The sequence below is a fragment of the Mycetomoellerius zeteki genome, unplaced genomic scaffold (assembly GCF_001594055.1).
Source record: "Mycetomoellerius zeteki isolate Tzet28-1 unplaced genomic scaffold, Tzet1.0 scaffold145, whole genome shotgun sequence".
Taxonomy (NCBI): Eukaryota; Metazoa; Arthropoda; class Insecta; order Hymenoptera; family Formicidae; genus Mycetomoellerius; species Mycetomoellerius zeteki.
The window spans coordinates 246,296-258,287 of record NW_017256393.1 but is presented as its reverse complement, the minus strand read 5'-3'; the positions used below and the strand labels follow the sequence as shown (position 1 = coordinate 258,287).

At 31.3% G+C, this 11,992-nt stretch overlaps 2 protein-coding genes across 2 annotated transcripts; one reads left to right on the top strand and one right to left on the bottom strand.

Annotated features, from left to right (window-relative positions):
• Positions 1 to 2,178: 2,178 nt before the first annotated feature.
• Positions 2,179 to 5,339, bottom strand: Ndc80 (kinetochore protein Ndc80). Its single transcript, XM_018462522.1, has 2 exons — positions 5,040 to 5,339; positions 2,179 to 3,902 (listed from the first exon to the last, which is right to left on the bottom strand). The coding sequence occupies exons 1-2, from the start codon at positions 5,266 to 5,268 to the stop codon at positions 2,179 to 2,181; spliced, it is 1,953 nt and encodes a 650-aa protein (XP_018318024.1). The 5' UTR covers positions 5,269 to 5,339.
• Positions 5,340 to 5,762: 423 nt separating this feature from the next.
• On the top strand, positions 5,763 to 7,779 carry LOC108731988 (transcription elongation factor, mitochondrial). The gene is made up of 6 exons (XM_018462568.1): positions 5,763 to 5,918; positions 6,131 to 6,276; positions 6,376 to 6,592; positions 6,700 to 6,846; positions 6,964 to 7,138; positions 7,465 to 7,779. Exons 1-6 carry the CDS (start codon positions 5,853 to 5,855, stop codon positions 7,749 to 7,751), a joined length of 1,038 nt encoding a protein of 345 aa, XP_018318070.1. The 5' UTR covers positions 5,763 to 5,852; the 3' UTR covers positions 7,752 to 7,779.
• The last annotated feature ends 4,213 nt before the right edge of the window (positions 7,780 to 11,992 follow it).

The following is an 11,992-nucleotide window of genomic DNA, read 5'->3' as shown; positions in this document are numbered from 1 at the left end:
CAATTTAGAATGTTTTTACAAAAAATAAGAAACTATGGGCGAGTTCAAGCTGGCAAAGCGGCTAGGTCTGCTTGCCGAGCGATTGAACATGATTGGTTGCCTCCATAGGTAAGAACTAATCATGTTCAGTCGCTTGGTGAGCAGGCTAGTTGCTTACAAACTTGAACGCGCTCTATTGTTTCGAAAACAATGAGCATTTAGAAAATCGGGATCCTCAAAAAATCTGAGTCCCTCAAAAAATCCGGGCCCGGGGGAAATCACCCCGTCATCCCCTCCCCTCTTGTTAGGCCTGCCTACACTTACACAAATGAATATTCTTCCTTAAGTGGTACTATTTATCCGTCTATAGATGGCAAACGGCTAAATCTGATCCTGATTATTGTATATATTGTACAAAACTTATTTTTTATTATAGCAAATTTCGGAATATTTTATTCATACGAATATAATTGAACGTGTTAATTACTCATTAATGCATACGAAACATTAGTACAAAAACTAATTACTAAATATATGTAGAATACTTTTTATTTTTACGATTGTGTGTATACGTGCGTGTATGTATGTGGGCTCTCAGAGCATCTATATGAATCCATCAATTGTTATTTGTAATCGCACTTAAATACAAATAGTATATATCTTTTTCTCTTTCTCAATCCTTTCGCAATAGTCAACAATAGGATAAACTTTCACAGTATGTATACAACTGTGTGATCTCATAACTATCTGGTGGTAGTTTGCGAAAGTTTCATTAATCGTGCAAAAAAAGAATTCACGATGCATATGCATATAAGCTAATTCTTTTTTAAATAAGAAGCAAAAAAATTGACATAGCATACAATATGACATATACGTTATACATAAGGCGATATACAATAAAAAGCTCACAACATAAGATAAAATTAATATATATCGTATTTTTATACATATAAAAAAAGTAATATTATCAAGTTACATGTTATTAAGTACATGTTATTAAGTACCATTTTAATTCATATTATAGTCTATAATTTGAAGAATTACACACAAATATACGAAATAAATTAAATCCTTCTGTTTGTTAATTTTGTCTTATGTAAAGCTAATGGAAAAAATTGGGGATATGTATGAATTTTTTTTTTTTTTTTTATTTAAAAACCTATTTTTTAAATAAACTAGGAAGAATTGCAAATTCTTTAAAACCAATTATATTAAATATCTCAATGCATTTTAATCAATATCGTACACTGATTACGATATTTCATATACATATATGTACATATTAAATTAAGATAAAGATGGCAGTCGGGACCTAGCTATAGTTTAAATAACAACATTCAGGCATAATTGAGGAGTGACTTCTAAAATATCAGATATGGTTGATCATAATTTGATTGTCGATAACAAGCATAATATTTATACTAAATAGATAATTATAATATAGATATATATACTTCACATTCCAATATTTAGTTGGAGCATGATTTCCTATTTCTATTATGAGGCATATGTCATGTTTCGAACAAAAGTTATTTTAACATTTTTTTATATAAACATTGTCGACGTTCGAAGTAAAATTATACAGCAAGCTAATTAAAAAGTTACTCCTCAAGTAGAAGATCAATTATTCATGATATTTAAGAATGAAACGAATTGTAAAATACAATTAATTCTCGAAAGGCGAATGTTTTATTTGAATGTAATGTCTTGTATATATGGTGCTCGTTAACATTTTTTTTATTATTCAACTATTAATGTAAGTACATTATGGAGTTAAAAGAGACGTTTTGTTTCAACTGTGTAATTTATCACTATCAGAGGATGTTAAAACTAAAAAAAAAGAAAAAAAAGAAAACGCGAGTTACATATTGTCATGACATATAAAACTAATAGAATAAAAATATTTTACATACTAGAATTTGCATCATTTTGTAAAAAAAAGAAAAAAGAAAAAGATACGAGACAAGAATATGTATCTATTTTATTTGTACGTAAGTGACATGCGCATAAGAGTCCTGCGATATATGAAAACATATTTATAAAATCTTTTATTTGAAATAAACATTTTTGTATATATATTATATTTTAATAACACAACTCTGATACCATATAATACAATATAGTGTGTATTAAGATTGTAATGCAAATAATAGGATATAAGGATGGACATTATAAAAATATTTATACAGATATGTAGTTCTATTTTGTTCTATCTTTTGTTAAAATATTATGAAGCTCTCCTCTGTGTTCGCTGATGATTTTATAAAAATCTCCAAAAAATTGTTTAGCAGCTTGTTCTAAAAATATTTTTCTTCTCATGACTGCATCTAATTTGTCTCGTGCCTCTTCTATTTCGAAGTCTACCGCTTGTACATCTGGCATCATATCTTGCATTTCTTTAAGTTCGTTTTTCAGGTCTTCTATGTGTTTCGTAAGTTTTGCTTTTTTCTTTTTTGCATTTGCCTTCATTTTATTAATGTGAGATATTTCCTCCTTCAATTTGCTTTCATCTGGCAAAGATTTAATTTCTTCTTGCACTTTTTCCAATTTCGCGGTGTCAGAACGAATAAGAGACTCTGTCTCGTTGCATTGCTTCATCAATATTTCTTTGAATGTTTTTATTAAAGTGGCCTTTTCTTGCATTACATCCATTATCTGTGGATCTAACAATCCTTTTTCCGGGAGCTTTAATTCATCGAAATTTACACCAACATCGTTATCAATATGCATAAAGACTTCCTTGTTGTATGCTAATATTGCTTTATTCAGATTAGTATTGAAAGTTGCAAATTTGATATCTAAAGAGTACAATTCCTTTTGGTAATCTTTCAAATGCTCATCAAATTGGTGTATGTAGTTTTGAATCTCTGTACATTTTTTAACAATGTTTTCTTTTTCAGTTTTAGACATTGGTTGATTTTTTACAGTTGAGATTAATTCTTCGTATTGTATATTTCCTATCCGAATTTGTTCCTTTAAAGTTGTACGTTCTGCATTTAATTGATCTGTCTCAGCGGAAACCTTTTCTATAGAATCCTCCATAATTTTAATATTGCTTAATTGTTGAGACTCCTTGGCACGTAAAGACACTAATTTTTGTTGTAAATATTCCAATTTTTCGTCATATTTATGTGATTCTTCTTCATGCATTTGTAACTTTATTTCTTCTTGTTTCAATTCTTTTTGTGCCTGAGCTATATCATCATCAGTAATACCTTGTTGAACTAAAACATTTTGCAAATATTGTTCCAATAATTCTGCTTCCTCATCGTGTTTTTCGTCATTCCAAGCTTTATAGCATTCCAACAGTGCGTGAAATTCCATTTTGTAACTTTGAGCCTGCTGCTCCGTTCCTATAAACGGCAAAGTTTCTAGTTGGTATTTATCGAACGCGATTTCTTTCACTTGGCACGTTTCTACCAACCAACCGATCCAACCAAGAACAGAGGGCCACGAATGCATTGCATTAGCAGTTTTTAGCCACGATTTGGTCATCACGCCAGGATAATGTAGCTTTTTTGCACATTTCGGTAATTCATCTACGTAATTTGTTATTGTGAGATCATGTTTAACATCAAGATACTTCAATAGGAAGCCAGAAACTTCCACAAACATCTTCAATGTAATCGGTTTCAAACTACCATTGCTGTTTAGCATCGTTGAGTATTGATTTATATAAAAGAAATTATCTATTTTGTTTAGCAGGACCGTCTGATAAGTCTTATCATTTAGGGGTCTTGTGTCTTTTCTAGGACCTTTAGTGCCCACGCTGCTAGCACGTTCGCCAGACGGCGATCGACGCATCGATCCTGACACATGATGCCTGCTAGAACTTGCTGTAAGTACTGCGTTTGGTATATTGAGCTTAGTGGAAATTTTTGCTGGGGTGATTGGAGTTGTCGGTTGACGTAGTGGAGTCCTTCCTACACATACATAGGTCAAAAATAGATTTAAATAAAAATCTGAATATCTCGAATTAAATCAAATAAGTTACATCACAAAGGTGGAAGTGAGTTAATGAGCCTAGTGATCTAATTGTAACAAAATTGATTTTGCAAATTACATTAAAAATACATTTCGACCAATAGTAAGATCATTCTCAGTGTGATCAAGTTACAGTAACTTACAAGATAAACATAATAGAAATAAGAAAAATGAAAATAAATACAATTGTACAATTATCAAACAATACAAAGATAATGCAATTATCTAACTTTCACCTTCATTATTTTAATTTATCGAGCCTTAAGATTATTAATTTTTTTATTTTAAATTAAATTTTGGCTTCGTTGAAAACACTTTATGCTATGCTGGCTCATATAAGTCGACAGGAGTGACGAGCCAACTCATTTATATCAATTATATTATTTCATTTGCAATGAAGATATCTGTTAATGGCCTGGTTTACACCGCGACCTATACGATAGAGGTTTTTGTTTAACCTATAGGTTAAACAAGGATGCCCATTATTTAGATCGCAGAGGTCGCGGACTAAACGCGTAATCGTGTAATCATAGCCCCATTATATATTCTATTGTAGAACAAATATTTTGGTAAGAAGCCTTTTTTACGAAGCCCGTTAAAGATCAGATTTGTAATTTAACGTATAATAAATAAATTATTCGCGATGCAGATACATGCTGATATTTTATCTCCTAGAAATAATATTGCGTTGAGAACTTTTTAGTTTTTCTTTTTAATGAAACTACGAAGTTACAGAGCCGGATTTTGCAATTTGGTTCTTAAAACATTATAATAAATAAAATTATCTGCACTATAGTGTAGATCAAATAAGATAGCCAAATAAATTTCTATTTTACTTCTTAAAAAAAAATAAAAAAAAAAAAAAAAAAAAAAAAGAAAACGCTCTGTACGAGTCTCAGGGTCCATATTCAAGTGATTTTCTTGATTGCGAATATCGTAATTTTTTCGATATTTTAGCTGTAATTTCAGCACAAAAGAATTCGTTTCTAACAGAGGTCTCCATAGTTTCTCTGTCAACCCTTAAATAATTGAAAAAAATAAGAATTTTCGATATGCTTTTATATGCGATGCTTTACCTGTCGTTTTCAAATACGATTTTCTGCCAAGTGATCCTGCTCGGTCGCTGGAAGAGCTTCTAAAACGAGGCCTGGGAATATGTGAAGCTTCACCCGTTCCCTTTGATTTCCTTAATGTTTGTGTTTTTCGTTGATCGGTGGTTCGGGTCAAGCTTCTGTCATCCCGTTCGATCGCTGATATTCTTACCGGATTACTAGACGATCTACGTCTCACTGAACTCTGCTGCATAATTATTTTCGTGAGGTAATACGCAAAACCACAACATTCACAAACCTTTCGTTTGCTCTCGCTGAACTTGTCTGTCAACTTCAAGAATCTGCGAGACAGTGCGAAAATCTATCGATGGCGAGATTCCAAAAGGAATTTGAATTTTCAGTTAGCCAGCTGAGTCCAGTGTAACCAATCCAAGGTAGCCAAATTCTCTGATATGTTCTAACAACAGCTGAGCCAACTTAGCTCTGTTCGACTTGCATACATTTTTTTTACACTTAAAATGAGATAGATATATATTTGGCGCTGAAAAGAAAGAAAGCGAAGATGCTGAGTGCAGAAAGTGCCAAGCAACGCGAGAACTTTCTGTACTTTTCTCTTTCTCTCTCCATGCTCCAAGCTCTAATTAATATATCTATTTTGTATTTAAATACAGGTGCAATACAGATTCTGCAGTACTTACATATGAATATTTATTTATATTATTTGGAAATTGACTTTTATCACACATTTATGAAATTAAGTAGAAACTAGTTGAATGTATAAGTAAAATGGTTAGTGATCAGCTGCATCACATTTGATATCAGTAATTTCATAACAAAATGTGGAACAGAATACTCACGAGATTTTTTAGTACAATTATTAAAAATCAAAGAGTGCAGAGAGAGGTAAGGTTTTATATTGTGTAAATTTTTTGCAATTATTGAGGTTAGTAATTTTTTTAATAGCAAGTACGTAAGAGAGTTGATTTTACAATAATATCTCATGTAAACTTTATGAATTCATATATTTTTTTGTTTCTATAACTTCTCAGAAATTTTAAATATTTTTTTAGAATTTAAAAAATTTTATATTTTCTGTTTCATTTTTCGGTTTACAGATCTATAAGGATTGGACACTAAGTGTAATTGCTGATTTTAAAACAAGCAAGTGCACTAAAACTTTTGATATGAATCTTTTCTCTCCAGAAGATAAAGAGAAAATTCTCCAAGTAATAAATAACAAAACCGCAGATGATTTATTACAGTGAGTTAACTATTTATGTAAGAAAATTTCTTGAATTTACACACAATGATATTATAAATTTTTGATCGTGCATTGATTGTTAAAATCATTTTTGCAAAGGTATTCCATTACTAAGAAGCATGCACAGAAATTAGAATCATATCGTGAAAATAATGGACTGTTTAAATCATTGGATGATTTACCAGTATGGAGTATGAATAACAAATGGATATATAATTTTTACAAATCAATTATATATGGCAAGGAAAGGAAAATTCCTAAAAAGAATATGTCAAACCTAGTTGTAACTCCACAAAGTACTAGAAATAATCATAAAGTATACAAGAAATATTCTTAATTTTCTAGTTAAAGAATTATATAAAAAATTACTAGCTTTCTTTCTTGTCTTCATGCATTTTTATTCATTTTTTTTATATGTTACAGAATGTTAACACAGTATTAGGCATATACGTTGGACATGACATCATAAGTTGGTCATTATTAAACCGCAATTGTGAAGTATTACAGTGGAGCTATAAATCTTTTCCGCGAAAAGAAAAAAAAGAAAAAATTCATTCTTTACTTCAAACAGTAAATATTAAAGCATTAAAAAATTTTTATTATTTACTTTATAAAATGAACCTGTTATTTATAGAGTTGCTGTTAAATAGAATAGATATTTTATATTTATCACAACTTTTTTTTTAGACACTACCAATCGCTAAAAAATTACCGAAAGCCGATCGGTATATAATGCAAGAGATTAATGGTGATACAGGCCATATAAAAAACTCTCAGTGTTATCAGAACTTTATACAACAGTCTATAATAGGCACTATCATTTTGACGCACCTGACGATGGTTGACGATAGTACATTTAATGGTATAAAAATTGTATTTTATCCGTCATATAGCCACAGTGATTAATGAGTTGGAGAAATGTTTCTTTATAAAGGGAAGTAAAAATTGTTGACTAAGATTGTTGATTAATAAACATAATATTCTTTCCTAATTTATATTATTGTTTTATGACAATCTAAATTTAATGGCAATTTAAGGTCGATTCGTCTTTAAGTGTAAAGATTTCTAACTGCAATTATCATTCAATTCAAAAGACAAGTGTCTTCGTTATTATGCTGATATTTTTGCTATATATTGTATGGGAGAAAAATTTAATATAAATATTTTGTTATAATATATATTTTTCAGACACCACAGAGTTTGTGGCAAACAACATCTGTATACTTCGACAGCATGTATTACGGAAAATCTATGGACTTGTAGTAGACAACGAGACGATTTCCACACAATATATGCTGCAAAAGCTACTGCAGGAAAGCGACGAATTAATAAAAACAAAGGAACCAAAAGTGTTAATAGAAACAGAATTAAGAAATATGTATAATATACAAAATTCTGTTTGTCAAGAACAGATTGGTTGGCCATTATTGATAGCGTTAGCTTTTGTAGAACTTTACATAAAAGAACTGACATGATCCTTCGTAAAGCTTCTCGAAGCTTATAAAGCGTAATGTTATTGTTATTAATTTAATAACAAAGCCAAAAAATATTAAAACATTAATGAATATATTTTGTAAAGTGAACAGGTTGCTTACGGTGTGAATAAATAATATCTTTTCTATAAATTTTTCAATCTATATAACAGAAAAAAGAAAGAGTAATTCCGGTACCTGTTAAACTGATCCTAATGAAAATCTGTTATATTTGTATCATAATCAAGGAAAGAAATCAAATGTCATAAAACAGAAAATCTCTCAACTACAATTATTTAGACATACTGCTGTAATAAAGTAAGTATTACTTTACACACTTATAATACGATAAGAACTTAAAGACTAAAAAAATTTGCAAAAGATTTTTTTTGTACTTTTGTTTTCTAATATCGTTCAGATAAATACTAATGTCACTTATATGTTCCAATGTGTGATTAATTTTACCTACATTTATTCTGCCATTTCAGTGGATTAAAATTATAAGAGGGATGTTGGCAATTCTCGTAATACGCAAAACATTCAGCTTCGTATTTCATTTAAAATAGTTTATTTGTAGTGACGAGAATCGAAAGTGCGTAAACGTGAGTTACCAATAATAATAAATACAATAGACTTCTGTACAGGTCCATTCATTTATTATATTCTCACTTTTTATTATGCTATCTATTTATAGTATACCAAGTGTATATTGTTGCTGCTCGAATACAAACTCGCATCCGGTTACTTCATATAAGATTGTACAACGTACCGGGGCGTTTGCCAGAAAAATAGGATCACCCGGACGATATTTTGCAGAGCCACTGAATGAGTATACAACAGTAAGAGGCGAAGCCTCGCGAATGGGACACGAGAAGTTTCCTGGCGAACTGAATATACATCCTTCTATAGAATTCTTTGTGCCGAGATGTATGAAATCACGACGACTGTGAGATACGATGTTACACGGGGAAATATCAAATGCCCCGCTACTTAATCTCGGGCAGTGACGCTGTGTGACAAGCGTGTACGAAATGTTAGCTGATCAAGCATAAAGGGAGACACATCGAATATTTATTTTCCACTGCATGTCTGAGACTTGACTTTGGATTACAACCGCGCTTAGGCTCCATCGCGAAAATACGCACATGAACTTCCGAGCTCAGCTTACGCGCGTCGAGTATCGCGGAAAGGATTTGGAAGCTGTTTAAAGGGAATGTTGTGATGGTAAAAGTGAATACAATAGCGAACTGCAATGATGACGACTGTAAAGACGCGAAGATCATAACATTATGCAATTTAGGAGATCTGCTTTATGTAAATTGCTCTCCTTGTTCTGTTAAGCACAACCTTTAAAACAGCATCCAACTTTTTTACGACAACCTGTACGAAAAGATGAGTATAATGATAAATTACATCAGCTGTATGCGTGAATAAGCTCATTCGATTAATTCCAGTTTGTCAATATGGCTGTGCATGTCAGTATTAGTATGTGTTGTTGAACATATATAGATATGCCGTTGAGAATCTGTATCCCACTTTTGTATCGAGCAGAGAAACATTTAGAAAATATAAACTATTAAATACTCAACAAGAAAGAATTTGTCATGATAATTAATAATTAATTAAATTAGGATTACTTTTTAAGAAGATTCAAATCTTTTAGTTTCAACGAGTTATATGAAAATATGTCTAAAGACATTGTCATTTGCTACAAACCGTCAAATGAAATATAGAAATCAACGAGAAACTTAATTAACTACTAGATATCGGTGAGATATAAGCACACAAAAGCGAGTTTTCTGATTTTCAATTATCGATTGGGCTATCTTGAGCTATATAATATAAGCATAATTGGCATAAGTATTACAGCACTGTAAGCGTCTGCGACAAGATTCGTTTTCTTTGTATAAATGTAGTTTTGTATTATCGGAAAAAGAAAAAGAAACTGGACGACATGTGACGCGCGTCTTACAAATTTATATTACAAAGCGTGCGCACACAAGTACTCGTTCAATTTACCCTCGTCCTTCGATTATCTTATTACCTCGGTTTGCACTTATCTATTATATGTAGATAAACCTGCTGCTCAGCATACAGAAATCTTTAGTAAAATCTATTTACTTCTCGATATATATATTAACAAATTATATATGGACATACATCTGTATCGTATCGTACAATAAATCGGATCGTGTGATTGCGCATTTGGCTCTAGATTACTTCGAATCATATCGCTGCCAGGTCAACACATTATAATTATTAGAATTATACCCGATCAGACCAGCTGGAAACGAGTGTCGACATACATATGTATAACAATTGTGTACAATATACTATATATATATGTATATATAGACATAAAGTATATATACATATATATATGCATATATATACACATATTTCGTTATACAATACTATAACACATTGCGAAACGAAGGGGCGTTAAGTACGTACCATTTTGTAATTTACAACAGTTTGTTATACCTAAAAACGTTCCTACGTATGCGCATGTGTCGTGTATAAAATCTATTAAATGTACAGGTGGAGAGGGCCGCACTCCAAACAATGTTATCAAACATATGGGATACGGATAATAATAATGGATATACGCACGTTTAAAAGAAACACTTTGCGGAGTCTTATTAAAATATAAAATAAGCGATATGTATACAGATATACCGATTATTCTTAAAAAACGATTACGTATCTAAATGTGTGTCACTTTTCTCTTTTTTATCGTTTCTCTTTTTTCAAAGATATGAGGAATTTTGACACACCAGGCGAATACGTCGTCGAACGGATTACAAAATGAAAAACATACTTTGCAGTAAGCTTTGACGCGGTTCGCTTTAAACGGCACGTATAACTCATCCGAGAAATTCACTAAAAGACTTACATGACTAATGGAACACAAGGAGAACCATTCTGATCCGCTATATAATATTCTTATATAATACGTTTCAAGCAACGTGTACATAGACACATTTTAAGGCTAATTATATATATTCTAAATTTATTCAACATTCACATACAATCAGAGAGGTTCCTCTTTATCATGCTTTGGTTCGAAGACATAATGGAAAATGGGACATAATGGGCACACGCGAAGAGAGAGACGTATACACTTCTGGGCCCTCAAATGTCCCAATGTTTGCCCGATTGTTTTTATTTAATCGCATATAGGAAGTGTATTCTTCTCTTTTATTTTATTCTATAATTGTACGTAAACATCTGCGATGCATTAACTTGTATGCTGTCACTGTCGAAGGAATTTAAAAGCATAATCTCTTTTTCTCGAAACATTAATATTAGAAGTATCCATTTATGAAGAAAGAAGTGTAGTGTGGATAAAAAACGTATAAATTTTGATATTTACATGCCAATAGAGATTTCTAAAAGAAGAAACAAAGTATCAAGATACTATTAATAATATAAATGTTCTTGTGATAACACCGGACGATTGTCAGCACGCAATCGAGTTTGAGACTCGTATTGCTTTCCTTAAGTGCTTTCTTTAAGTGCATTAATGCAAGAAATTGAGAATTACTTGAAAATTTGTGCAGATATTTGTCGAACCACATGTATAGGACTTTAATAAGTTCATATAGTTTTACAGCCACGGTGCACACACGTGAAAATAATATTTAAAATTACCGTGACTCACAGCAGAGGCAGTAAAGTTATTAGTGCGCATGACATTTTGAAATATACAGCGGATTTTTACATCGGCGAAGAACAAGCTGAAGATATATAGAAAGAAGGAAGAGTAAAAGTAAGAAAAAATAGTCGCAAGCTCAATTGCTCCTTGAAATTGGTCCGATGTAAAGTGCACTGTTACGTGCACAATGACACATTGCTAATACATACAATAGCTACTAACAATACACTTGATAAATTAAAACATTAGGAATATCGTTGCATAAGGAAAAACATAAGTCAAACGTGATAACTAAGTATTACTGGCACATTATTATCCATTACGGATATATATCCGCCGTTAATTCGTTATCTCTCTGATTCGATACATACTATTTGGTCGGAAACATTTCTCTATGTCGCATATCGCTCTGGACTAGAATTGCAATGTAGCTAATGATGGACTGAAACAAGTGCTTTGAGTCATTATGAAAGTTTCGAATTATTTCGAATATTATTCAAAATAAAGTTCTTGAAAGACTAGTGAAAAGATAACTTTAAAAGTCTTCTTAGTTTTAAAAATCTTGAAATGTTTGCGTTTATTAAAA

Bases quoted from the DNA above. Each gene is read 5' to 3' on its own strand.
- LOC108731988 (XM_018462568.1), top strand. From the start codon at position 5,853: ATGTGGAACAGAATACTCACGAGATTTTTTAGTACAATTATTAAAAAT. The intron at 6,593-6,699 runs GTATACAAGAAA...TATATGTTACAG, and splicing joins GTACTAGAAATAATCATAAA to AATGTTAACACAGTATTAGG. The intron at 6,847-6,963 runs GTAAATATTAAA...CTTTTTTTTTAG, and splicing joins TTCATTCTTTACTTCAAACA to ACACTACCAATCGCTAAAAA.
- Ndc80 (XM_018462522.1), bottom strand. From the start codon at position 5,268: ATGCAGCAGAGTTCAGTGAGACGTAGATCGTCTAGTAATCCGGTAAGA. The intron at 3,903-5,039 runs GTAAAGCATCGC...ATGTATGTGTAG, and splicing joins ATCGTATTTGAAAACGACAG to GAAGGACTCCACTACGTCAA.